At 36.5% G+C, this 27,882-nt stretch overlaps 1 protein-coding gene and 1 non-coding gene across 2 annotated transcripts; one reads left to right on the top strand and one right to left on the bottom strand.

The window, feature by feature from the left end:
* The first annotated feature begins 117 nt into the window (after window positions 1-117).
* Window positions 118-22,778, top strand: LOC142349326 (uncharacterized). The gene is made up of 9 exons (XM_075400800.1): window positions 118-331; window positions 857-964; window positions 1,270-1,381; window positions 1,688-1,975; window positions 6,750-6,850; window positions 9,354-9,518; window positions 18,387-18,853; window positions 21,422-21,662; window positions 21,982-22,778. Exons 1-9 carry the CDS (start codon window positions 190-192, stop codon window positions 22,470-22,472), a joined length of 2,115 nt encoding a protein of 704 aa, XP_075256915.1. The 5' UTR covers window positions 118-189; the 3' UTR covers window positions 22,473-22,778.
* Trnaa-ugc (transfer RNA alanine (anticodon UGC)) lies at window positions 6,652-6,723 on the bottom strand. Its single transcript has one exon. It is a non-coding gene; the product is annotated as a tRNA-Ala (tRNA).
* Window positions 22,779-27,882: the final 5,104 nt, after the last annotated feature.

Below are 27,882 nucleotides of genomic sequence, written 5' to 3'. Positions count from 1 at the left end.
GTACAAATCACAGAAGCTACTTAGAACACAAAATAATGGCGAGGGGGCTGTTTTTATCTGTTCAGACGTTAATCGGTTATGTTTCATTTCATTGTTTACAATTTTCATTTCAGAAGTGAATGGAGTTGCACTAGCTGTCTCTAAATACCTCGAAATCTTTTCTTATTGTTCTCATCTGAACCGTGGCAAATGGCCAACTTAGGACCACTGTCCAGTAACACCAATGACCCCTACAAGGCCAATGCCAGAGTATTCATTGGGAATCTGCCTACTGACAAAGTGGAAAAGTCCCTTCTGTTCACTGTTTTCAAGAAGTACGGAGAGATAACAGGTAAATAAAGCGACTCATGGACATTTGGCTGTATTCATTATCGATAAACCAACAAGCGGTGTCAGTACAAAATACCCAATGCCATAATGCCCAATGCGACAAAATAACCAAAACATACATTCACCAATAACCAAAACCAATATTTTATCCTAATGTTGAAACTACCAGAACAATTATTTCGCATATTATTTAGCTATAGCATTTGCACATGCCTCAGAGCCCAGTGGGACGTGTTGTGAAATGATCACAACCGAATGTGATTAAATTATCCGCGTAGTTATGATAAAACATGCTTAGAACACCGAGTGCTAATTTAAACGGATTATTGAAATGATGAAATGAAGTTAATTGGGTGTGATGACTTTGGGTACATTGTCATGTAACAAAACAGGCATATTTTATTCCCGGTTTCTATTGAACCGGGAGCATGGATTGCAGGCTTATGTTCCAAGTATTGGACAGTAAGAGAAACACTAATCGGTGTTTTCAAAACAATTTTTGTTGAATTTGCGTCAACTGTTGCAGGTGTGTCGGTGCACAAGGGTTTTGCGTTTGTGCAATACACGTGTGAGGCAGATGCTAGAGAGGCAGTCAATGGGGAGCACGGACAGGACATCTGTGGCAGTTATGTAGGTGAGTACAACACGTCCCCATTTAAATGTAATTTCTCATTTATCTGGAGAATTAACGTGTTCTTTTTATTTCAAATCAGCGCACTCTTTGAAAGTTTAAAGAAAAGAAGTGCACACACACGACGTTTGTCCGAATTGCATAGATTAACCTCACTTTCATTCGGATGGTATATTATCTATAGCCGAAATTTTAATTTTTAATGGAATCGCCGACTTTTGTATTGATTAGGACAGGTCCACCATGATCTGTATACCTAGATATAAGTATAAGCTAGGGCGATTAAATATCACTCAGTATTGGTGTAGACTGCAAAGTGGCGAGTGAGGGGAGAGGCAGTGCCGTGAACAATGTTGCCCACACTGCACCCAAACACAGGACTCAGACCAGTGCTCTATCCAGATTCACACAACACCAGAGGTAGAAGAACAAGCCATCATTCTCGCCTACATTTTCTCCCATTTTTCTATTCTCCGTCTATTTTCTCCTATATTTTCTACATACATAATATTAAGGAAATGGAAATGTTCTGATTTGCTAAAGTCCATGACATGCAAGTTGATTTCACTCTGTAAAACCAAGCGCGGGAAAGATTTTTCAAGCTTTATATTTGCCTATTCATTTGATTCGCTATGATTAAACTGTTTTTTTGCAACTCAGTTCTTTTCTTTCCATGCCCCAAAAAGTTGAAACACTGCTGATTAATTAATGTTTGTGCATTCTTAGACCAGAATCCCCTCCTGCTCCCTCCCGATTCCAACATGAAAACAGTAGCAGTGGAATTGGTAGATCCTATGATTCCCATCACTCTTCAAAGCAACACAACTCTTCCTCCTACCACGACCAAAGTGAGAACACAAGAGCAGCTTCTGGAGGATGGATTGTTCCCGGTGCAGGGGGTGCAGCAGGTGGACTATCGCTTCCCAGAGAGTCTTCCCTGGTCAGGTACCAGGCTGAGATTTCCCGAGAGAGACCATTCGATTGTTTGGTTATATCTACTGATAAGTCTTTGAGGTTAGTTGCTATCACGCTTCCTGATATTCTAAAACGTTTTCGACGCTCGATAAATAATTATCCCGGAACTTATTATAGCTGCGAAGCTGTAAGCTGAGCGAAGCTATATTGCGGTGCTCTTGGTTTTTTTACGACTCGAAGAGGAGTATTGGTTTTCTCCCGTTCTTTTTTACGACTCGAAGAGGAGTATTGGTTTTCTTAAGGCTTTTTTTAAAGGAAGTAATATTCGTTCAGACGCTGTTCTGACCTAAAAGCGAAAGTGAGAAAAATTGCCGTGTGAACTAATTTTTTCTGAGCGAGAGAAGTTTTTTGATCATGCGCTGCGTTTAGTGAATGACTTCTTGACTTTGAAAAGTAGTTTTTGACTGAATGGCACATATGGATAACCGTTTTTAGCCGTTTTTTCGTCTAAGTGGCCCATTTTTTTTGCTTGTAATTTGGTTTTTTGTAGAAATGATTTTTATTCGATGCTATATTGAAATGTAAACCTTGGAAATTAATAGCACATTGTTTTGCAGAGCCTGAAAACGCGTTTCAAGTTCAAAATTGGCATAAATTTCTTGATTTCTTAATTAATTTTTGGCCTTTTTCCTATTATTTTCTTCTTTTTTGGACCTTTTAGCCGTCTTTTTGTCAAAAATCAGTCAATATGACAACTTCCCGTTGACAATTCATATACTCGATGCCTCTTTTTACCTCGATGTAATTTTGTTTTATAAAATTTACATATGCTAATCCGATTTTGGTAGTTTTTTTCCTATTTTTCTCAGTTTTTTGTCTGTATTTTGGTTTTAATTACTAGAAATATTCTTTTTGTGCAACATGAGGGTCTTTAATTTCGTATCAATAAAAACGTCAATAATTTTTTAGCGTTAAATTTTTAAAAATTAGTTAAATTTTTTTTATAAATGCAGTCCTAAAAATTTTTTGACCTTTTTTTGCAAAATGTTTCAATGTTTCGCATGTTTGATTTCTGCTTTTTCGTTTTTTTTTGATCTGTTCAGGAGGATAGATTTTTGTCTCGGATGTATCGTTGTATTTTCTATGTCTCGAATGCTGAAAAATGAAATGGTGTTAGTTTTTCTTGTTTTTTTAAATTTGATTTTTAAACTTTCAAAACTTTTAAACTTTGATTTGAACTTTCAAAAATCAAGAATTAGTCTTTGTTACGGTGTTCCTTACATTTTCTCCATATTGTTCACATTCCAGCTTCTATCATTCTAGCTCTGTCCTGGCACCTACATTTATACTGGTTTTATTGATTTTTTGAGTTATTAAAAAATTGAATGATTTCGGCTTTTTCTTAGATTTTCGTCATTTCTTTGGGTTGCAATTGATTTCATTCAACATAAGGCAGTACTAGTTTACTAGAAGGCCTTTTCCAGAATTGCTACTTATTACTTTTTATTGTATTTTTTTCCGACCTTGGTATTGTTCTTAAACATTTTTTTGCCTTTAAATATCACTCGGTTGCTTTTCTATGATTATTTTAATTTTTAAATTAGTTTGAAATGATGTTGTCTAGCATATATACAAGAAGAAAAAAGTATATGTTGTTTTTGTTTTAATTGCAGTGATGAGAAATCTACCTGTAGTAGTTTTCTGATTCTTAAATTTGAGCATTATTTTTTGAAAAATTTAATTTAGTTTCTAAGTTATTATTTTCTACCTCCATGTAATTTTGTTTTATAAAATTTACATATGCTAATCCGATTGTAGTAGTTTTTTTTCCGACTTTTGTCAGTTTTTTGTTTGTATTTTGGTTGTATTTGCTAGAAATAGTCTTTTGTGCAACATGAGGGTTTTTTTATTTTGTTTCAATAAAAATTCAATCATTTTGGCGTTAGGTTTTTGAAAAACAGTTAAAACTTTTTCATAAATGATGTCTAAAAAGTTTTTTGACCATTTTTTTCCAAAATGTTTCAATTTTTCGTATTTATGAATTCTGCTTTTTCCTATTTGTTGTTCTCTTCAGGAGAATAGATTTTTGTATCGGATGATTAATTATCTTTTATATGGCTTGAATGCTGAACAATGAAATATATTCGTTTTTCTTGAATTTTTTATTGATTTTTAACTTTCAAAAATCAAGTATGTGTTTTTGTTACGGTGTTCCTTACATTGTGCCCATATTCCTCACATTCTAGTTAGTATTTTTCTATCTTTGTCCTGGAGCCTACATTTATTTTCGGTATATTGATTTTTTTAGTTGTTAAAAATGAATGATTTCAGCTTTTTCTTAGATTTTCGTCATTTTGGTTTGCATTTGATTTAATTCACTATAAGGCAGTTTTGAGAGTTTGATAGCAAGCCTTTTCCGCAATTTCTACTTAAGACAATTTACTGCAACTTTCTTTAGGCCTTGGTTTTATATTAAAAGATTTTTTGCCTTTGAATATTCTTCTGCTGCTCAATTTAATTTTTGAATTAGTATGAAATCATGTTGTCTAGCATATGTACAACAAGGAACAAGTGTGTGTTGCTTTTTGTCTTAATTGCAGTGATTAGAAGTGTAATTATAGGTGGTTTCTGATTCTTAAATTTAAGCTTTCTGTTTTGAAAAGATTTAACTTGGTTTCTAAGATTATCATCTGCCGTTTGCTTTCGCGATCTTTTTCAGTCTTTCTATCGATGCCTGTGTCGATCAAGTTTTTGCGCTGAAATAGTTGTGGATTCTCCTTGGCTTGATCTTCCGGGCTCAGTTAATGACTTATGTAGACTGATTTCTCGTAGCATTTGAGTTTGCCAACCGACAGACATTATGATAAGTTTTCGATAATGCTTATTGGGTATTTTGACAATTCCGCGAGTTTTGTCACCTTGAGGTTTCTCAAGTCGAGAAATCGAGGCGTCTATTGGAGCTTCGCAGTTGAGATGCTGAAAGATCTTCAATTCTCCAAGATCATCTTCTTATTTTTCTCGATTTTTTTAATATGCTAAACAGCTTGTGCGCATGTGAGGTCGTTTCTCACTCTTACGGACACGAGGTGCTATGTCAACTGCTTAATCAGATTTTAATCATGCGCGACCTACCCTACTTCAAAATTGACTTGTGCGCTTTAAAACCTCAATTGAATTGAGAGATTTTTCCTGTTTGTGCTACATGTACGTTACGCAACTCCCAGTTATAGACTAGTTACCATTACACAATCAGTGTTTTTAGTATTGCTTGAGTGTGTGTGTGTGTGTGTGTGTGTTTATGTGTGTGTGTGTGTGTGTGTGTGTGTGTGTGTGTGTGTGTGTGTGTGTGTGTGTGTGTGTTTGTGTGTGTGTGTGGGGGGGGGGAGTTGCAAATAAAATGCAACCACTAAGCTGGGGGTACAAACGGAAAAGATCCGAAGTTTGTTTAGATCAAAGAAGATCGTATGTACAATGAACGTCCCTAATGCAAGGCGCTTCGCATTACGAATTAGAAGAAAAATTGTATATCAATTTATTTTCCATAGTTTTTTAATGGCGTTGATAACTTGATCAACTAATTCCTGTATCTTTTCTATATTCTACTGCATGTAAATCCATTTCGCAGCTAGATTTGGCAGCCTGTCGGCCTTGTTTGTTTTTATTCATTTATTTTTCAGTTTTTGCTTTTTTGCTATAAAATGGTTTGATCTATGACTGATCTCAATGCTTGACCGCTTTTCGATCTATTTGAGCATCGTTAATTAACCTCCGAATAAATATGCAACAATATTTGCAGTCATATTTTTTTAATGCAAAATTTTCCCTTGTCAGTTTCGGCTTTTTCTAGTGACTTTTACATCCTTGACTTCTTGTGCCTTGCGTGATCTTTTCGATTGACAGCCGAACGCGCTAGCACTTTGCGCCACACGGGCTAATTAAGTTTGACTGAATCAAAAGTGGCGATTTAAGGGTACAAGATCTGATAACCTCTTATACTTCTTTTTTTATACTGAAGAAGGGGTCTTTACTATTATAGCGAAGTGAGCACATAACGCAATATTCCCTTCAACGTTACAATAGATTGTTTTGCCATGTATATTGCCTGTGCCATTCTCCCTTTAATGAGCCGTTTCGGCAAGAAGCTATACCTCAAAATGCGCACTTTATCATAGAAGTGAATCCTTCTCCAGGCTGCAGTAGCCGGGTGAATTTGCGTGAACGCATTCTAAACTTGTTACTGTCAAAGCTGACCAAGTAGTGTGCTCTAATCCAATTTTTTTTTAACAGTTATGATGAAAACAACAATTGGTAGAATAATAACTGTTTATAAGCTGATGTGATATCACTGTTCACAAACGCCGCGGTTGCAAGCATTGATAATGTTAATGACGACTTGAGAACAACTCTTATTATTGCAATCAGTTAATTTCGCGACTGCAGTTGGCATGTTGGGAAACTGATCATTGTTATTAGTAGGAGTGTGAAGCTTAATATGATGTGTTTATCTCTGTTCAGATCTGTTGAAAGAGAATTTTGTCGATTGATTTTATTTTATTGGGTTGAAATCCACCGTTAATTTACCATAATGGTGACTCCCCCCGTCTTAATTTACTCTAAAATTTTCTATATTTTTGCGTCTCAAGTCACATCGGACTTCAGGAAAGTGTAAAACTTTAACTAAACTTCAGAAAACTGTAAAGCACTAACTAAACTAATGGTAAAGAGCCCAAACTGATGAGAATTTTCGATAACTTTTCAAGGAGATTAGGGACATTTGGAGATATGGGGGATCAAAACCCAGACCTTCCGCATGCAAAGCGGACGCTCTACCACTGAGCTATATCTCCGTTGATCAGATTTCATTTACTTTCAGCGACTATGTAGAGTACGTGACTGGCACTCTAAAAACGGCTGCTGGAATCCTCTGCCACGTTATCACATTCCCAGCTAACTCATCCAACAACAGCGTCGCAGGTTCGTACCTATGATAACTCTCTTCTTTTGCTTATTCTTTTTCTATCTTTTAAAGCGGCTCTGAAGGTGCTAGTGCCAAGTGCTGGAATGTATCGAAGACTGAGTTATCGTTGCAATTTCCTTTCTAATAAAGGCTTTCAATTGCGGTTTTTTTCTAAGTGCTATTCGGAGCGCTCTTTTTACTGCTACAAGTTTTCTATTCAAGTAAGCATCTGAACTGGAGGTAGCAGAATCGTCTAAGTGAATTTAAAAATAGTAAATGTGTGCTGTATAAATTTATGTCTTTTTCAACCATTCAAAATTTAGCATCGTCATAGTACCAAATTAGTAAAAAAAAATAGAGCCACCATCCCACCATGAACATAACAACTTACCATTTGGTAAAGAGAGGGATGAGAGAGGGCGGTTGGCTCCCTTTGTCTCTGCAGCTGGATATTATGAGCTGCCCTGTTGTTTTTAAACCGACAAACAGTTCAAAATTTTGCCCCTCCCTTGTGTGCCATTGTGTTCCTCGTTGTCTAGGTGAAAAGAAAGCCCAAATAAGAGTTTGAACTTACATTCTGAATTTTGACAGGCTCTGACAAAGTCACAAAACAAATTTTTATCTTTTGAACGGATGAATAAAAGTGACACCACTCTCAAATTACTGTATTTAATAGCCGGCGTCATCTACTCAAACGGCCTTCCCCTACCGAAATGCGCATATTTTGATGGTTTTTAAAATAAATTGGAAGTTAGATTTGGTTTTAGTCACATAGCGTTTTAGCGAGAAATACTAGTAGTTTGAGCTCGATTTTAAGAGCTCGTATTAATGTTTTATCGCTATGGAAAATCTGAGGTTTTCACTAATGCTCTGAAATGGGGGTTATATATATCCTAATGGTGCATATGTCCCTCAATGGGCTGCTAATCTTCTATGACTTTAGAACTGTTTCTTCTCAGGAAATATAAAAAAAATTTTGCGACCCTTTTTAAGGGAGACAATTTCAGGCACACTGAGCAACATGTTTAAGGGCCGTTAGATCCTCAATTTGTTGCGCTTTTTCTAGTATGGTCGGTAGTCAAGACTTCTTGTTATTCATTTATTCGAATTGTAATTCGGGTTTTGTCCTGCTATGTTTTCACTATTATGGGAGCTCGAGTTTTTTGTTACTCGAGGAGCATTAGAGGCGTGTCGTTTTTAATCAATTCGGAGCAAAGAAATGCCGTACAAGCTAACATTTTTAGTGCTTTGAATACTGAAAAAATTTGAGCAAACAAAGAAGAGAGAAGATAGTGCATTTTTTGTTCATGAGAGCGAGAAATTTGAGGTGTTGAATAATTCTCTTGAAAGTAAAATTTTCTGTTCACGTGCGGCTTTTCTAAACAGTTTTTAGTAAGCTATAAAGTTTTCATTAAGCTATAGCAATATTACTAATTGCTCTCAAATGATGCTTGTAGCAATTTTATTACTCATTCTGGTCCTTTAATGCAACTTTTCCTTCGGCTCACTAGTCGCCCACTCCGTTTTACCCCCACTCCACACATTCCACCAGTAACCCTGCACATTGTAATTTGTATTTGGAAGATTGCCTTTTATTGTTTTATTATTAGTTCTATTAGGTTTCCATTGAAGACAACTCTTCGAGTCGTTTCCGGAATTCTTCCGGCTATGTTTGGTCAATTGTATGAATAATTTTGATTTCAAAATAACTCATCTTTTTTCAAATGACCTTTGCTTGCTCCAGTTGGAGTTTTTCAGCTTAATTGGGGAAGTTTCACTCTTGAACGAAGTCTGAAGCAATTATTGTAAACGTGTTGTTCTTTTTTATGCAAATTTTTCGCTTTACCGTTTTGGCGTTTCGAGTGACTTTTGCACCCTTGACTTTTTCGTTTTCCGTGTTCTAAATTTCAAATTTCTCTCACCCCCCCCCCCCCACCGGCTGAAGCAAGCTGCGATAGATTCGAGCTCCCAGTAGTCGTTCAAGAGCAATTCTTCCGACGTTAGTCGGCTATGTTCATATTTCACTCTAATTTCACTTTCACTCAAATCCAAAAATTATAGGGGCATCATGGCAAATTTAGGTTAATAGACTGGGATAGGCTATATGTTATTTGATAACAAAGCAGTTTCGGGCTATAATGAGAGACAAAGGTTTTTTTTTAATCTTTGCAGTTTTCATTGATGTTTTGAGAATACAGGTCTTTGAAACAATCGCAGCTGTTTTCTGGCAATCTTTCTGCTATGTCTCTCTTGATTCGACTTCTTCCCTCCTCGATTCGTTTAAAGCACCACAATTTAAACATCTTATGTTTGCAGCACATCCCTTGCATCATTTAACCCACGTACTTCTGACGCCTTAACTCTTTCCTCAAGCCATAATTATACCTATGTTTTTGGATGCGTATTGTATCAATTACATTAGAAATAAATATCGAGGTGAGATGATCGAAGCGTGCATTAATCAGAGATAAATGATTGGGGGGTGAAATTATTAAGGGTCAAAAGGGCGTTTTTTGGTAGGCCCCCACCTTCCTGGCTCCAATGTGACGAATTGTGAGACAAAGCGACTGGTGGAGGACGTGGCCAGACTAGGCTGCTGTGCTCTCACTGTGGGACCAGTCACTTTCACGAACAGCGTACAAAGATCACTCTCTGTCAATGTACATTACGACCACGTGATAGAAGGTAATGTCATAACCAGCTCTCATCCTACCATTTTAATATTATGACTGTCTTTTCTCTTTAAAGTACCATTTTTTTCTCTACCGTTGGAGCCTCCCGTAAATTGACTCCAGGTGTAATAAGGGAGTAATTACGGCGATTACAGAAGATGCATTGATATTGTAACCGCATTGAGTTTGGGCTGTAAATAGAACAGAACCAAAAAAAATCTAGTGGAATAGATTTCAATCTGATGCTGTACGGTATGAATTGTGGAGCACACGTGTCATTTTTTTAACGCTCTTTTCATCTTTTGATTCAATTCTGATTTGTTTTTTTTCGGTCGGATTTGACTGCTCTACCATTGAATTTCCCTTTTTATGACAATTGACAGTTTTTTTATAGCTAAGAAAGGATATCGAGGTTGCCATTGGTCTCAAATTCAAAGAATGAATTGTATTGTTGCACTGTCTCTAAAAAAACTCTCATCAGACATTTGGAGCCTTTTTGAAGTCAAATTTGGGTAGTGATTTTAATCGCAGCGAAATAATCGAGGCCCATTCGTAGTCATTAAGAGGTCTAGTTTTGTTTGGTCAATGCAAATTTTTTTATCTCTAGCTCAGGAATTTCCTCGTGTTTTTTACTCCTCTTCTTCGTCTTCCTCGTTTTGTGTTACGACAAGTTTATCGGGCGCCCAGAAATTAAGCAATGATCGCCCAGACATTAGACAATGATTTTTCGGTGATTCCACGACTCGGTAGTTGCATTTGTCTTACATCAGTCGCTACTGCATTCTATATGGGTCAACCCTACTAATTTATGGAGCTTAGATGACTTGTCTCACTGAACAAAATGAATTGGGCGCTCAGTTATTAAATCTAAGTAGAGAAGTCACCCTGGCCAGATAACTATAAAGATATATTCATGGAAAGACATTAATAGTGTTTGAAACTTAGGTTAAAATGACATCATAATCTATTATTTGTAAGAGCATAATAGTGACGTCCTACAGAAAATTTCGATTACTAAAAAACTTAATAAGCATGATTGCTACTGTTTAGTTAGAACATCCGATAAACAAATATCAGCAAGCCCAGTCTTGAAACTAACAGTTTTATACTCATATTGAGCTTACAGAACATTCTTGCTTTGTATATCGCTGGGCTCTCTCTTGCAACTATAGAGTCCTATCGGTTTATTCGAAATTGTTTGAATTGTACTTAGGCACTTTGACACACATTTCCATTTTGCATTTTTGAGGTTAAATTAAGAGGTCCAAGTAAATAAAGCGAAAAAGCAAGTAATTCTGAGAGTGGAAAATATATTAGTTTAAATAATAGCGGTCTTCAATTTCACAAACGGTTATTTTAGCGCTCCTATTTTTTTACAATCCAAAAAATGGATTGTATTGATTTTCTTCTTTTTAGCTGTGAGGCTGTAACTTGAGCGGAGCTATATTGCGCTGCAGTGCTCTTTGTTTTTGTTTGTTTCATCGTCTGACGCTCTTTTTTCGTTTAACATTTGTTCACACCGCAAAGCCGAAAAAATCTATGACTTCTTCCTCTAACTAACGGCATTTGCGCGCGTGAAGTTATTTCTCACTCTACCAAAATTGTTTAGGTCATTTACTTGATTATATTTTGGTCAAACGTGATTTACCCCATTCAATAAAATGACTTTCAAATTTTAAAATTTAAGTTCAATTTTAGTGAGTGCTATGTCAAAGGAACTCATATTTTTAATAAAGGTCCCTGATAAAAATGCCTCTGAGGAGATTGTTTTCAAAAGCCTGATTAATTTATCGCTGATTTTGTTTACTTAGTTTTTTGAGTGGCATCGATAGATTTTTCAACTTATATCTGTATCTGCTTCTATCTGTATTTTACGACACGCATGTCTATTTCGCAGCTATTGCGGCATTATTCTGGCTACTTCATTTTCGGAGGATGTTTTTAATTGCTCTCGTAAAGAAGCAATTATTGTAAACGTGTGTCTTCTTTTTTATGCAAAATTTTTGCTTGACCGTTTTGACTTTTCGAGTGACGTTTACGCCCTTGAATTTTGCAGCTGAACTCAATTGGTGACAATTTATTACCAAAAGTCAACTGAAAAGTGCGCCGAAACTAGTGCCATTTTTAATAGTGGTATATGTTAACCTATAATGTGGTTAATTGAAGCCCACTATTGAACTTTTTAGTCCCATTTAGGTTCCCCCGACTGAAGAAGGCTGCAATTGATTAGAGCTCCCACTTTATTAATAGCCGCACAGCGATAGCTGGGGCTATTATTGGCCTTCTCTTAGTTTTTTTATTTCGTCGTCAAGATTTTTGTTACGACCATATGACTTCACAATTACTACTGAAAATCTGCCTTTTGTTCATTTATTCATGCAACTTCAATTGAAACGCGTGCGTGACGTCATTTTTAGCTCTTAGTGGAGCGAGTTTTTTTGTTCATTCGCGTGATTAATTAAGTCACACGTGACTTACCTCACTCTCAAAAATGACCTCCTCACTCTGAAATTGACTTTTTTAAATTTATTTCAAATAGATAAGGTCGAGTGTATGTCAATCTAATTGAAGTTTTTTAAGAGCAGCTAATAGAAGCAGCAATAAGTTATACAGTTTCTTAATCAAAATATTACATCTCAGCCTTCAATGAGAATACTATTTTTTGGTATGTCTTTTTACTGTTTTTTAGACTGCAGATCTACGAAGCTATTGCGGCTTTTTTCTGGCCATCTGCCAGCTATGTTGTTTATATATCCATCTTTTTTAATCATTTTTGAAACAGAATAAACAGGTAAAGATCCGTAGGCGTTAAGTTGCAATAGAGGCCCTTAGCTGGCTCTATTGGTTTTTAAGGTGCTCAATGTACTTAAATTGCTGGGAACATCTAATTTCAAGGTGGAGGGCCAGGTCTTGCTGTTTTTGAGCTCACGAATTAAGCATTTTGTTTCGTTGTGTATGTCAATTATCTTCAGTTTTTTGGTTATTTTAAAGGTCGACCATAGTTTACATGGCTATTTTGCTGTGGGAAATGTATTTTTATCTTAATGTATTTGGTTGCTTTTTGTTGAAAACTTGAACTAAGTTCTTTAAGTCTTAGTTAACATCTTAAATGCTTTTTTGGCTTTGATACTGGCCCCTGTATTCTCTCATTAAGAGACAGGATTATGTCTAACTTCAAAATCCAGTCGAAAAGGTTTGCACTTTAAAAATGTGTTGTACGGTAAATAATTTTTCCACTTGTAGGTTTTTTTCTGGTGAGCATAAATTTTGCCGGGTATATTTTGTAAGCTTTTAATCCCGAACGTGATTCTCAATTTTACATTCTTGAAAATTCTTTTTCAAGTCAGTCCTTGGTAATTCAGGATCTGATTTTCGGCTCCTCATAAATTGCTCTCAAAAAAGATTGTATCAATTGTAACAGCCCTGTGGTCTCTTTTATGCAATTGATTTGCTGGACCGGTTTTTCGTCTGACCCTTTTAAATTTTTGTCTTCGAAAACTATTTGCGGTTTTTTGAGTCCCTCAATTGGCGGCTAATGTTTTGTCTGACTTTGACACTTTTTGTTGTAATAAAATAATAGCATTTGCCAGTTTTTTTGTTTTTCGCTGTCTTATTGCGTAGTCCCGTAAATGATAGATATAATCGGTTTCTACCTAGGAGAGGATTAAGTGGCTCGACTTTTTCGCTTGAGGTTTTACCTAATATTTTCAATGACTTCAACGCTGTGTTGTTTTCAAAACAAATAATATTAGAGAGTTTTGACTGTTTATGTTGTACATGTTTTTCTTATCAATTAGTCTCATTAAGAGTAGGTGTCATTAGTTGCCTATTGTGAAAAATGATCATATTTAATGGTTCAAGTTGATGGCTAGTGGTTTTATAACTTTGACACTACTTGTTCTCATAAAATATTGGCCTTTTGGTTTATCAATTAATACAATTATTGACACTTCGCAGTGCTTGCTAATGAAGCATTAGTGACTCTAATTGTGTCTGGTGTGTTCGTAGTAATGGTTTTACTGACTTTGAGACTATTTGTTTTCAAAAAAGTTGGTTGATTAGGTTCTGCTCGTTTTGTCTTTTGTGGTTTTGTCGTTTTGCCCCGCTAATAACGTTTACCATTGGCCTTCTAGTTGGCCATAATTTTGGTTACTTTTGGACTTCTGATTAGCTATTACTTTTGATGGCTCAGATAATAATTGCTTTTGAAATGCTTTAGTAAAATTTGGAATCTGCGTTTATTTGGTGATTTCTTTTTTTTTTCACCTAATCGGTTTACTTTAAAGATGTTTTTGACAGATTAAAGTTGCATCATATGCTCTGTTGTTGTATATAGTTATGCATTTTTCTTACCTCTTGGCTACTATTTTTAATAAAGGTTCTGATTTTACCCTTTTACTCTTCACTTGACTTCGGCAAGGTTGTTGCATGGTGCGCGTTTACTAATGATGCGTAGTAGCAATACTTCCTACTCACTGTTTCAGCTGAATGGAATTTTCAATCCCTGTCAATTCCAAGTTTTCAGTCACTTAATTACGCAATTTAGTGAAAACGGCCAAGGTCAAAAGAACAAAATAAAAAAAGGGTTAAGCTCATAAAGCCCGTTTAGTGAGTCAGTGCATTAGGTTATAAAAGTTAATTTGATTGATTGCTATCTGGCATTAGTATTAAGCTTAGTAGACTTCAGTTAAGAAACTGAATTTAGTATAATTTTAGAATTTAACTGAAACTTTGCGACAAATTAGAACACGCTTTGACACTTAAAGTCTGTCAATTTTTATCTCTTCTGATTTCTTACCGTTTCAATCCCAATGTGTTTCAAGCTGGTTTAACGTCGGCCATTTTCCGACTCTTTGCCGTCTATGTTTCATTATAACCCGTCTTTAAGTCATGTTTCATTTTGTTTTCATAGGAGCCAATATGACGTTCATGAGAGCCAATGCTAATTTGTGTTATCAATAGCCACCGTCAGCTTCTCAACGGCTATTATGTAGGCGCTCTCCTTTTTTAAATTCGCTATACCTTTTGATCACGTTTAATTGCTCTTGAAGGAAGTTCATAGCAATTATTGTAAACGTGTTGGTCATTTTTATGCAAATTTTTTGCTTGACCATTTTGCGTTTTTCTTCTAGAACATCTTTGACTTCCCAAGTGACTTTTTGACGCTTTCGTTCTTCATTTTTGAGTGAACTTCATTGCTCTCACTCCGAAGTAGAGATTGTTGCTAATATAAAATCGGTTGGAGCATAACAAAAGTAGAGCCTGATAGTCAAGTGGGAAGTGCATCTGGTTAAGGGCTGACAGGCCAGCGTTTCAAACCCCGGCGAGGTTAAATGTTTCTCCACCCGCATGTCGTTCAAGAGCAATTCTTCCGACATTAGTCGGTTTATGTTTTTCGTTTTACATAAGTCACGATTTTCACATTTGAATTATGACTTACTCACTGTTTCAACTGAATAGATTTGAACTTTTTTCACGTCTTCAATTACACAATGTGTTGAATACTGTAAAAGTCAAAAGATCAAAATCAAAAGAGACGGGATAAACCGTTAAAACCCAGTCATTAAGTCATTGAGAATTAGGTTATCAAAGTTCATTAGTCTTTGCTAGCTGGTATTGGTATTAAGCATATTAGCTTTCAGTTTAGAAGCTGAATTAAGTATAGTTTTGGAATCCAACCGAAAGTGCACGCACAATTAGAAAATTTTGTGACAATGAAGAATAAACAGAAAAAATTTGTCGATTTCTCTCGTTTTTTCTTTTTCTGTTTCAATCCCGATGTGCATCAAGCGCGTCAACGGCGGCTATTTTCCGGGAATCTGCCGGCTGTTTTTATTAATAAACACCCCCAGGTTCTCAATCGGCTATTATAGTGCGGCTTGTTCAAATTTCAAAGAATTTGAATTGTTTTGGTGTGCTGTCTTTTTTTAAGATCTCTGCACAATTTTGTTACCTTTTCTTGTCAATTGGAACTCATTGGAGTAGTGATTTTATCACACTGCAGTAGTAAGAGGAGCAAAAATCGAGTGGTTATAAGGCGTGACATTGTTTCAAACTGCTTGAAAGTCAATTGAGAAAAATGTGTTTGAACAGAGTTTTGATTTTTGAGAGCGATTTTTTTTTCACGTTTGCCAAATTGACATCTGCTTTCGCTGTTTTCACTTTATTTTTTGTGCGAATATTTTTGAAAGCTGATAGTGTATTCTAATAAGCATATTTGTGGTTGTTTAAACCCCACAAAAGGCAACTGTTGTATTTCAAGACGTAGGCGATATTTGTCTTGATAAAATATATTTGATTTTTTGATTTTTGCCTTTTTTGTAGTCCTTTGTTGTTTTGTTTTTTAGCCATCAATGAGGAGTCTCAAGGGCTCTCTATTGAGGTTTTTTTTTGAAATAACTTACTGATTTGAATAGAATTGAAACGGTTTTAAGGAATTTGACACTGCATGTTTTGAAAAAAAGTTCAACATTTTTTTTCCTTTTTAAGATAATTTTTATCGGTCTATGAATCATTCTCATTATGGACAGCTTTAAGTGACTCCGGTATGAGTCACAATTTGATCCGTTTAAAGGTTTTCATTTATATCGGACGTTTCTTTACTTTGACACGACTTGCCGTCAAAATATTTTTTTTGCAATTTTTGTCTTTTTTGTTGTCTATTTCTTCTAGCACTTCTCGCTTAATTCATGATAGATCTCGCAGTCATATCTCTAGACATTTCTGAGTTAATCTTATTTTTCAATTAAAACCTGGTGGTTTGGACGGATTTGACACGACTTGTTTGAAATTTTTTTAGATTTTGCGATTTCTGTGAATTATTTTCTTTGCTGTCACTTAGTCTTACTAATTACATGTCTTCTAGTCACATAGCTACTAATTTTCACGACTATGGCTTGGCAGTTTTAAAAATTTTTTATGATTTCCTGGATGTCGTCCGTTTTTCGTAATTGTTATTGTTCTGTCGCTTAGTCTTTAAAATAGGTCAATTTAAGGGTTTCAGTTTACTGCTAATAGGGATTGTCTTAGGGAGCATCTATTTTCAAAAATCGCTGAATTTTGGATTGTTATATGCATTTGTTGCTTTTGTTACGTGGTCTCCGAATTTTCATTTTTTGTTTTAGCAGAATTTGATATTGCTTTCTATCTATAGATAATTGCAACGAAGTTGAAGAGCTGAGATTTTATTTTGCATTATTCAATGACTTTGATGCCACTTATTTTCAATGATATCGTAAAAAGAGGTTTTTGCAAAATGTTTGTTGTCCTTTTACTTAGTCTGTCAGTGTTGTTTTTACAAAGTTGGCGTTTGCTGTCTAAACGCCCATTGTCTAAAGGTCTTTCAAAGTTGACGTTTTAAGAGTTATTATTTTCGATAACCCAATTCTTCTTAAAGTGAAATTAAATAAATTCGGTTTTAGATTTCTGCAGTGTTCTGTTTTCGTATTTTCCGTTTTTTTTCGTGGACGTGTTGGTTTATGACTTGTTCATTATGGGAGGCTGCTCTGTTAAAGAGGCTGCTTGTGTTGTCTTCTGTTGGTTCAATTCTTTGAATTGTAATTGAGGTCTGGTCCTACTGTGTTTTTTACTTCGTCGAATAAGAATTTGTTTCGGATTTACCTCAGTTCACAGCTTGATGAACAGTTGGAATGAAATTTTTTGACCTCTAGACTAGTTTCATTCTTCGCTCATTCTGCTCAGTGTTTTTAAACAGTAATTCTAAGCAATCTAAAGTGGACAGAATCAGTATCGGAAAACGTAATAAAAAAATAGAAACGGGATAAGCCCATGAAGCCCAATATTAGATGCCCGCTGCTTGAACTTTTTTCTTATAAGTTTTAGTCAACATCTGTAAATTGTTTTGGCATTAATATAATAGCCCCTGCATCCTCTCATCAGGAGTATGCATAACTACGAAATCCAATCAAAATAGTTTGAACTTTAAAATGTTTTTGTAGGAGTCAATTTTTGTTAGAATCATTGTTTTTCTATTCCTTCGATCCCAATCGGTGTTATGGGAATCATTGGCAGCTATTTTCCTGCAATCTGCCGGTTATGTTTACCCCTTTTTAGCCTTCCCTATGGAGGGTCAATGGCGGTTTTTTCCCCTCGATCTGTCGGCTAATATGGGTGCATCAGCAAATGAGTTCTGTATCTGTTTCTAGAATTATGCTTAGTATTGAGAGAAATAACACTTTGATCAGTTTTCCTACCATTAGTGTCGTTCGAATTTTCATAAATTGTAGGCCCCCGCGGGGGGCTATTGTTCATCGTAGCCCCCACGAAATTATAGCCCCCCATTCTGATATATTTAACATGATTAGAGGACTATGCGGTGTATGACCTCCAATCTTGGGGAGGGGGAGGTGCTATAATGGGAAAGAGTTAAATCCGATCAATCGCTTCTGAAATTAAAATTACAACCTTTTTTGTGGCGAAAACAAATTATTATCACCTACAACAGTTGGTGCCTTCATGGCAACATATTTACAACGAGGGAATGAATTTTTTAATGATATTTTTATCAGATACTTATGTAGTACTGAGAGATACAAGGAAGGGTATTTGGGAATAAATGACACGTGTGACAGAATTGCGAAGCGGTTGGAATAAAGATTGTTTCTCGCAAATAGTCTCAATGTTTGAAGCCTTTTACAGTACCAAGAAAAAATGAGAGCTCGTAGAATTAGTAGAAATATCAAACAGGACATGGCCATATTGTGATGCAAATCATACCTTGAATGTATTGTAAGAATTATTGGTAGTTTATTATTGGTAATTATTTGTGAGAAAAAAGTAATAATAGTGGGTATTATAACTATGACTAATTGTGGGCGTTTTGTGTTTTTTCGCGCGCCTTTTTGCTCTCTGTCGGGTGCAGAACACCGCAACATGCCATTGCAAGATGCAATCCATCTGATCGTTAACAGTTACTCCCAGTACTCTAACCAACTGAGGACCCAACAAATATCCCCCTCTGCACTAATTGCCTACCCCGCTAGTGCATTGCTACCCCTCATAGCAAACTCAAACGGCACCTCTAGTACTCACGCAAGTATCCCGTCTGGTGCTTCCTCCTCTAGTAGTCAAAAGTTGACCAACTCATCTGAAAAAGCAAATGCCCAAAAATTGGGTAGAAATGGTGCGATCAATGATTATTCGGCTTCTCGTGATAGTCGAAAGTCTTCGTCGGGTCGACCGGGACGAAATTACAGAGATCGGAGCGATAGAGAGGATTCACCGGAAGATTACGATGACGAATATTCGAGCGACAAAAAGTTCTTCGCGTCGACGAATGGTGACGACTGTATGCCGCCCACGTGCAAACGACCAGCCAAATTAAATGAGGTTCGTAAAATTTAAAAATTAAAAATACTGAAAATTGCGCTCGAAATGGAACAGATGTTCGAGAATTACTCCTGATTCTTGTCTGATCACACATTAAGTAATGGTTAAGTGACTCTGCTTGAAGTCACTGAGAACTTCTGGCGTTTATCTAGAACCGCGAAGCGGTTCGAGATATTATGTCAGAATTTCGAAGTGACTTCTGCAGAGTGACTTAGCCATGCTTAAAACACGAAACGCGAACGTTTTAAAATGACGAAAGTCAACGAAATTCAACTTCTGGCTAAGTAGCAACTTCTGCATTTTAACTTCTGGCACTGCATTTTAAAATGTGCACGTGAGTGTTTTTATAGCTGCGAAGCTGTAAGCTGAGCGAAGCTATATTGCGGTGCTCTTGGTTTTTTTGTTTCGTCGTCTGACGCTCTTTTTTCGTTTTACATTTGTTCACACAGCAAAGCTGAAAAAGTCAAATTTTCTGAATGACTTCTTCCTCTCACTAACGGCATTTGCGCGCATGAAGTCATTTCTCACTCGCTTTAGCAAAAGTTTTCAGGTTATTTGCGTGATTAGATTTTTATCATACGTGACTTACCTCACTCGATAAAATGACTTTTGCACTTTAAAACTTAAGTTTAATTTGAATTTGTTTAAGGACAAAGGAACTCATTTGTGCAGTAAAGGTCCCTAATAAGAGGCTTCTGCGGAATGAATTTTAACAATCTTTATTAATTTATCGCTGAATGTTTTTTACCTAGTTTTTTGAGCGGCGTCAATTTTTTTTTCAATTTAGATCTTTATCTGTTTCTATTTCTATTATATGGCACGCAGGTCTATTCTTTCGCAGCTTTTCCGGCAATCTGCCGGCTATGTTAATAGGTCTGAAAGAAACGTAAACTCAAATGCGTCCTTATTGGATACATACAACTATGCTGAAAAGCAAATGAAGAAATGATGAACCGAACAAATCATTATAATAGATTTCTAAAACAGTGTAAACAATCAAATGATCAGAACTTTTAATTGCTCTCAAACGAAGGCCGTATCAACTTTTTGGGTCCCGTTGGTGTGATTGTTCGCTTGATTAATTGCTATTGAACGAAGTTCATATCAATTATTGTAAACGTGTGTCTTTTTTATGTAAAATTTGTGCTTGACAATTTTGACTTTTCGAGTGACTTTTACGTCCTTGACGTTTTGCGTTTCGCGTGATCTAAAACTCTCTCTCTCTCTCAATCACAATTTCAAGCAGCTGAACATTTGGTTATATTAATACTTTTTATCCTGAGCTCAGTGCAGTCTTCATGGTCAAGAGTAAAATGTACAAATATAATATTCGCTAACCCAGATGCAAGCTCGATTTTAATTGAGCAAACATTAAGGGTTTCTTTACACAGTGTTTAAGTTTGCACAGATAGCATGAAACAAATCCACCAATATTGCACGCATGGTAAAAAATTATATATTGCGAAAAACTGACCACAGATATTTTGTTAGCTCTGAGTCCACTCTGCTGAGGAGCGCTTGATGAGCCAGACATGGTTTGAGGGTGATTTTGGGAAACCTTCACCCCTTTTTACCACTTCGCCCAATTTGAACCCTTCCCCGAGCTTATTAATTGCTCTTGAATGAAGTTCTTAGCAATTATTGTAAACGTGTGTGTCTTTTTTATGCAAAATTTGTGCTTGACAATTTTGACTTTTCGAGTGACTTTTACGTCCTTGACGTTTTGCGTTTCGCATGATCTAAAGTTCTCTCTCAATCACAATTTCAAGCAGCTGAACTCAATTGGCGGCAATTTAATACTAAAAGTCAAATGAAAAGTTCGCCGAAACTGGTGCCATTTTTTACTTTAAATAGTAATAGTTTGTATATGTTTGCCTCTAATGTGGTTATTTGGAGCCCACTATTGAACTACTTAGTCCCATTTAGGCTCCCCCTCCCCCCCCCCCCCGACTGAAGCAGGCTGCAATTGATTAGAGCTCCCACTAGTCGTTCGAGAGTAATTCTTCCGACGTTTAGTCGGTTATGTTTATCTTTACCCGCTGAGGCTAGCCTCCCGATGCTTAAGCTAGCTGAAGCGATCGAGAGAAATTCGTCCAGTGGTAGTCGGGGTGGTGGTCAAGCAAGCCGATAACCAAGCAAGCTGAATTTGAAAATCGGCCAAGAACGCCGAAATATTTTAAGATACCCGTATTTTAAGTTGCGCCTTGCGGGCCGGTGGGCGGGCGTCGCTGCTTCGCCCCAATAGCCGGCTACCGCTTTCCGGATTACATCTCACAGCGGATCAGATGAGAGGCATGGCCCGCGGTATTATTTCTGATAGATTACATAACAATTACATAACTTTCGGCTTGCTTTTATGTCGGCTTACTTTTACTTCGGCTTACTTTGCGCTCACCGCTAGTCGGTTTAATTTTTCAGTTTGAATGTGTTATCGCCAGCCAAAACTCTAGGTATTATTCGGTCATGCTGGTTGTAAATATTAGAAAGACTTTAGAACTATTGGGTATAATGATTGACAAAGCTCAATATGACAAAGCTGTATAAATTTTTGCGCTGACTGTGTTGCAGGTAATAAAGCACATCTTAATATCTGCTGAGAAAACCGGAGCAGTTCCCCTGATCTCTAACGATGAGATTGATCAAGCAATTGAGGTTCTCCGAAGTGCTAGAAAACCGAGTAAAGACGGCGGTGATGAAGAATCGAAGAATGCGTCATCTACCAATGCGACAACTAATGGCACTAGTGGTCCAGTGTCTGCTGCCGTCAACGGGACTTCCAGTAGTGCCACAGGAGCAATACAAGTTCCCGGTAAGGAACAGTGGATAGCTATAGAGCGTTGCGTTGTCTTTTCCTTCCGGAGATTTGTGTAGGAATCCCGAAAAAGAGAGGGTAATAGTTTGTCAAAAAAGAGGTACTTTATCTATTGAGATTTTCGAATTTTGAAGCTCAAAATAGTATTGTTTTTAAATTTTAAGACCGTTAGACTGAGAATTAAAATAAACAGTCGTTTTTTGTAAACCTTTAAATTGCTTTCATTTCTATATTTCGTTATCATTCCGTTTTGTCACGACTATTCCAACATTCTGACTTGAATATTTATGTGCATATTTTTGTACTCTCTATTTAGGTCATGCGGCTCAACTTGTAAATTTAGTTGCGGCAATTCCCCCAAGTGCGCCAGATTTGTCGGTATCGCAATCTAACAATGCAGCCTCAATGACCACCAACCCTCCTAACTATGTTGGAAGTGCAGCAGCGACTGTCCTTAACGCGGGTGCGGCACTCACCTATGTAGCTACTCCTGCAACTTTAGTCACGGCTTCTCCGGCTCAAGTAACTGTTGAACCTTCGCGATCTGAAGTCGAGTCCAGCATCGATACCAATTCTCGCCCTCCAGCAGCTGCTACCGTTATGCCTTCTGCCGCTTTTATCCATCCCCAAACGACTGCGACCATTATCGGGCCTGCAACCCCCTGTTTTATTCATGACCAAGCTGCAACTGCGACTTTGCAGTACCATGCAACTCAACAAGCGGCCCCTCCTAGTTTGCAACAGAACCAGACTTCAATCCCAAATGGAGCAAACCAAATGCAAGCAAGTGTTCAGTCTAGCGTATAACTCGCACAGTGAGCAATTGGCTTTGTCGGTAAATGGTTCATTTTCCCTTATTTGTCAATCAAATATAACAACGAGTTTTAAACAATTTGTATTGATGTCGCGATCATGAAATGATGTTGCACAGAGGGAAATGTCAAAGCGTCGCTGTAGTAATTATTGGAAATACAAAGTGAATATTTGGACAATTTGAGTTAACATTTGACACTGAATAGAACTGTGCTGTGGTTGATGTCTGTCGATTTCTTTTTGCAAATAAAAATTGGATAACTATGTCTGAAAAGTTTAGTGGATAATTTTTCTCCTTTCGACAGTTTTTAATTGCTCTCAAATAAAGTGTTATTATAGCTGCGAAGCTGTAAGCTGAGCGAAGCTATATTGCGGTGCTCTTGGTTTTTTACAATTCAAAGAATTTGAATTGTATTGGGGCGCTGTCTTTTTTACGACTCGAAGAGGAGTATTGGAGAAGTCTTTTTTTAAATCAATTTTATTGGAGTGATTTTTGAAGCGGTAAATGAAACGCGTGAAAAAATTTGGAGTGATTTTGCCGCTGAACAAAAGTGAAGAGCGGAGCGAAAAGAGAGTGGTTTTTGTTCATACTGCTGTTTTTGAGAGAGCGAGAAATTGATGTGTGAAAAAATTTTCTCTAAGCGAGCGAAATTTTAAAGCAGTTTTTTTTGGTTAAGAGGTTTGGTTATGATTTTGTTTTAATTTTAGGCTGGTTTCGGTAGTGGTTTGAAGGTTTCTGGAAACTAATATGAACTTTATGATAATTCGGAGGTTTTTAATGTATTTTGCTGATTTTCGGGCTAATTTTTGCGTTTTTTGACGATTATTTTGTTTTACTGGCTCAAATAGGTATTGAAGAAACCCCTTCTACTCGAGCAATTTTATGATAACAATTGGTTACAGTTTTGTGGGTAAGAATCATTTTTTGTTGAGAAATATGACAAAAAAATGGCGAAAATTGGAACTATTTTTGTTAATTTTTTGAAGTTTTGCGTTTTTTTTCTGTTTTTAGCTAAGTTTTCTTGCCTATTTTGACTTGCCTATTGTTTTGCTAGCATCTGGATACCCCATTGGTTGAAGGGAGTTTGTCTTTGGATTTATATGTTTTTGAAATATAGTAACTTTTTCCAGTTTTTCAGTAAAAGTTGTTTTTAAGAGCTTTTTTTCATAATTTTAGCCTAAAGTATCTTTTCAAAATTCAAAAAAATGGTTTTTTAAGTACTAGTTTTTTCGGGATCTCAATTTATAACAAAATTTGATCAGATTTTTTATCATATTTTAACAGATTTGATTTTATTGTTTTTACTTTTTTGTTTCATGACTTTGCTTCAAGATAATCATAAATTAGTGAAGGCACGTTTTGTTTGATGAGTAGTTGGATGGCGTTTAAATGGATTTTCACTTCGAGTCGTTTTCGGAATTCTTCCGGCTATGGTTTTTTATAGATTTGTTCACACATTTTCGTGATTTTTAAAGTCAAATTGGAGTAGTGTTTTTGGTTACGCCGAAACAGGAAGTTTAGCGAAAAAGCGAGTGGTTTTGCTGTGTGAAATCTTTTCAATATAATTTTAAAAATGAGTGAGAAAACGGTGTTGGAACAAAAATTCGCATTCTCGCTAGTGGTTTTTTTGTTCACATGCGGCAATTTCACTTTGATTTTTACTGTTTTTTTGATTTTTCGGATCGGATTTTTTTCTAAATGGTTTTCCCGATCCATTCATAGTCCGTTCAAGGTCTAGTTTTCTGTTTAGTCAATGAAAATTCTTTAAATGTTGCGTCAGGACTTGTCATGCTATGTTTTTTGTTTCGTCGTCTGACGCTCTTTTTTCGTTTTACATTTGTTCACAGTAAAGCTGTAAAAGTCAAATTTTCTGAATGACTTCTTCCTCTCACTAACGGCATTTGCGCGCGTGACGTCATTTCTCACTCGCTTTAGCAAAAGTTTTTAGTTTATTTGCGTGATTAGATTGATCATACGTGACTTACCTCACTCAATAAAATGACTTTTACACTTTAAAACTTAGGTTTAATTTGATTTTGTCTAAGGTCAAAGGAACTCATTTGTGCAGTAAAGGTCCCTAATAAGAGGCTTCTGTGGAATGAATTTTAACAAGCTTTAATAATTTATCGCTGAATGTTTTTTACCTAGTTTTTTTGAGCGGCGTGGATTTTTTTTCAATTTAGATCTGTATCTGTTTCTATCTCTATTATATGGCACGCAGGTCTATGCTTTCGCAGCTATTCTGGCAATCTGCCGGCTATTTTCAAATATTTTAGCATTGATAATCTTTTTGATTGCTCTCAAACAAAATTGGTGGCAATTATATTAGTCCTGTGGTATTGTTATGCGATTTTTCCCCTTACCGATTTTTCGTCTGACCCATTTGTTTTTTCGTTCGCAGAAACGGTAGCGCCCAGAAGGCATTAAGGACTCAAAGTGTGCAATTCAGCGAAACTGTTTTGGAGACAAATTTGCAGACAAATTCATGGTCACCCCACCATCCGCCGACAATTAAGCTAAAGCTAGCATAGCTAGCCTCCCTGTGTGCCGAAACCAACCGCTCCTGAGTAGTTTGAGAGCTATTCGCCCGACGCTAGTTGTTTTTGTTTATAGCTGCCAAGGTGAGGTTAGTTATATTGTGGTGATCCTAGCTTTTGTTTTGTCATTTGACGCTCTGTCTACAACTCTAGGAGCATCAGAGAAGTGTTTTTTTAATTAAAAAAATGGCACAGGAAATGAAATGCTGGGAAAACGTTGTTTTAGTGGTCATAAATTCTGAAGAACAAAGCAGCCAAAAGTAGTTTTTGTTTATATTGCTAGTTTTGAAAGAATGGGTTATTGAGGTGCGAAAAAGTTTTCTCGAAGCGAGCAGAATTTTCTCTTCACGTGCGACCTTTTCTGGCAGTTGATTTTATTCATTTGCTCCAACGAAGTTTGAGCAATCACTGTAAACTTTTGTGTCTTTTTAGGCAATATTATTGCTAGACCGCTTTTATTTTTGCTAGACCACTTCTGATACTTCTGAAGTAACTTTTTTTTACGCTTGTCTTCTTCATTTTTATTGATCTCAATCGCTCTAACTCCAAATTTAAGCTTGTTGCTAACATAAAAGCGATTGTAGCGTAGAAAATCACAGTGCTCTGGTAGCCGAGGGGTTAATGCATGTGTTCAGGTCTACGGAGGTCGGGGATTCCTGTGGCCTTTTTAATGTCATTTTTCGCTTCACGTATTTTTCGTCTGAACCATTTGACTATTCGTCCTCAAAAACGGGATAAACAAGTTACGCCCGGAGGGCATTAAGTTCTATGAGAGCTTTACGCCCCAACAGTCTGAGAATGTGGTTCACCAAAACTGTTTTGAAGAGAAAATTTCTTGGTGTGGTGGTCCTATCTTAAGTTTGACCCCCTCAATCACCCGCCCACACACCATCCCCCCGCTCACCTCTCCTCCCTCTACCTGGCTATTGTGACCCCCGCTTCCAGCCCTCTCAGGCCCCATCCCCCTCTAAATTGGCGATTTGTTAGCAACATACTGTTCAACGGCTGTGTTAATTGCTCTCGAACGAAGTTTGAAACAATTATTGTAAACGTGTTTGTCTTTTTTTAAAGTTTTCGTCTTGCCGTTTTTGCGCTTTTGTTATGGAACATTCTTTGAATCCAGAAGTGAGTTTTGTAGGACTGTCTTCTGTTTTGAGTGATCTCAATTGCTCTCACTCAGAAGTAAAGTTTGTTGCCAACATAAGTGTTTATAGCGTGTTCTGGTAGCCGAGTGGTTGTGTTTCCAGGACTCCGGAGTTTGGGAGTTGAAATCACTACCTGGTCGGATGTTTTCGCACCCATAAAGAATTGTTTTTCTGGGCACCAGATAGCCCCTGAATTAAATTGCCCTGGTTTCTTTGGAGAGCAAATTGTCTGATGCTAGTCTATGTTTCAACTGTTGCTTTAATTATTGTGAATGTTTGTTGTCAAAATAAGTAACTTTAAAGCAAATGTGGCGGCTGTGCTGCACTACTGGCAAAACAATTCAAGGCCAAATGAAACAGTGAAATTAGAATAGCATGAAAAGCAAAATTTAATGCTACGATCTATCCGAGCCAAATTGGTTTGTTCACCTTTTGTCAACATTTGTATTTAGTAGCTATTATTAGTGCTTGATTACCATACATGAAGTGAAACTGAAACTTGAAATATCTCAATATTAGCAATTAGTTATAAACGACTTGATTAGATTGCATCCGCTTCTATATGATTGGTTTACGATTCATCCTGTTGTTGATACACAGAATATTCGACAAAACTTCTAAAAGGTCAACAAACATTCCATGACATCGAATTTACACTGGAAATGTCACGTTATAGAAAACTGTGCACGTTCTCTCGACATCCTTTTATACAGCGAATCAGATGCCATTTTGACGCATGAAGCCACATGATTAGCGGCTTAAAAGAGCTTGAAAAACTAACTAAAATCAGTTGAAACTGGTTAATTTTGTTTTTATAAAACTGACATACAGTGCGTTTTGAAACACAAGTCCTCGTTCCTGGAGCGGTAAATTACTTGTTATCCTGCCTTGTTTCTGTAGATCATCTTAGTGTTTGTACAGTTAAACTAACCTTGACTTGATGAAAAGAGTCCATTGATATTTTCAATCTTTCCTTTGGAGGTACAAAGTACCAAAGTAAGAAAAACTTCAAGGAGAGCATCAAGCTAGTTTCTATAACTGGTTTCAATAAAGCTTACTCTAGTTCGACATTGTTGTTGTTGTTGAAACCAATAGAGAGACTTGCTAACATTAAAGTTGGAAGATTATTTTTATTGTTCAGTTACAATTAGTATTTCTAACTTTTTTGATTAAAATTTTTGAGATAGAACGCTGAAATTTTACAGAAGTATAGCCAAGTCTTGGGGCTTGTTTTTCGGAACTAGAGTTTAAAATTCGATGTGTAACTAGAGTTATTAGCCAAAATTCTACAGTGTAAATCTACAGTGTAAATCGACACTGTAATTGGTAATACAGCTCACAAAAGTTAACTGTAAAACGTAAGATCCGGAGAGATTTGAAACCGCTGAAACGAACTGGGTGGTGTAAAGCTTTGATAAAAGAGAAGCCGTTACAGCAAATTAGGTTTTATTTATTTTGCAAATTTGTAGTTTATTTTAGCAATTTTTGTGCTGTGTTGCGTTTTATTTCATCGATTGAGAACTGAATAGAAACTTTATACTTGTGTGCTTTTTCGATTACCAGTATTTCACAGTTTTGGTGTTTGAATTTTTTTTAACCATTTGTCAATATCTTTAATTGCTCTCAAACGAAGTATGTAGCAATTATATTAGTCCTATGGTCTTTTTATGCTTTTTTTTGTCTGACGCGTTTGACTTTCCGTTCTCAAAATCAAAAACGGG

This window comes from Convolutriloba macropyga, chromosome 11, assembly GCF_964194025.1.
Source record: "Convolutriloba macropyga chromosome 11, txConMacr16.3, whole genome shotgun sequence".
Classification (NCBI taxonomy): domain Eukaryota; kingdom Metazoa; phylum Xenacoelomorpha; order Acoela; family Convolutidae; genus Convolutriloba; species Convolutriloba macropyga.
Note: the sequence above shows the minus strand (reverse complement) of the source record. Positions and strands in the feature narration are given on the sequence as shown.

Coding starts and splice junctions, on each gene's coding strand:
- LOC142349326 (XM_075400800.1), top strand. CDS start 190: ATGGCCAACTTAGGACCACTGTCCAGTAACACCAATGACCCCTACAAG. Junction 332..856: donor GAAGTACGGAGAGATAACAG/GTAAATAAAGCG, acceptor CAACTGTTGCAG/GTGTGTCGGTGCACAAGGGT. Junction 18,854..21,421: donor GACCAGCCAAATTAAATGAG/GTTCGTAAAATT, acceptor ACTGTGTTGCAG/GTAATAAAGCACATCTTAAT.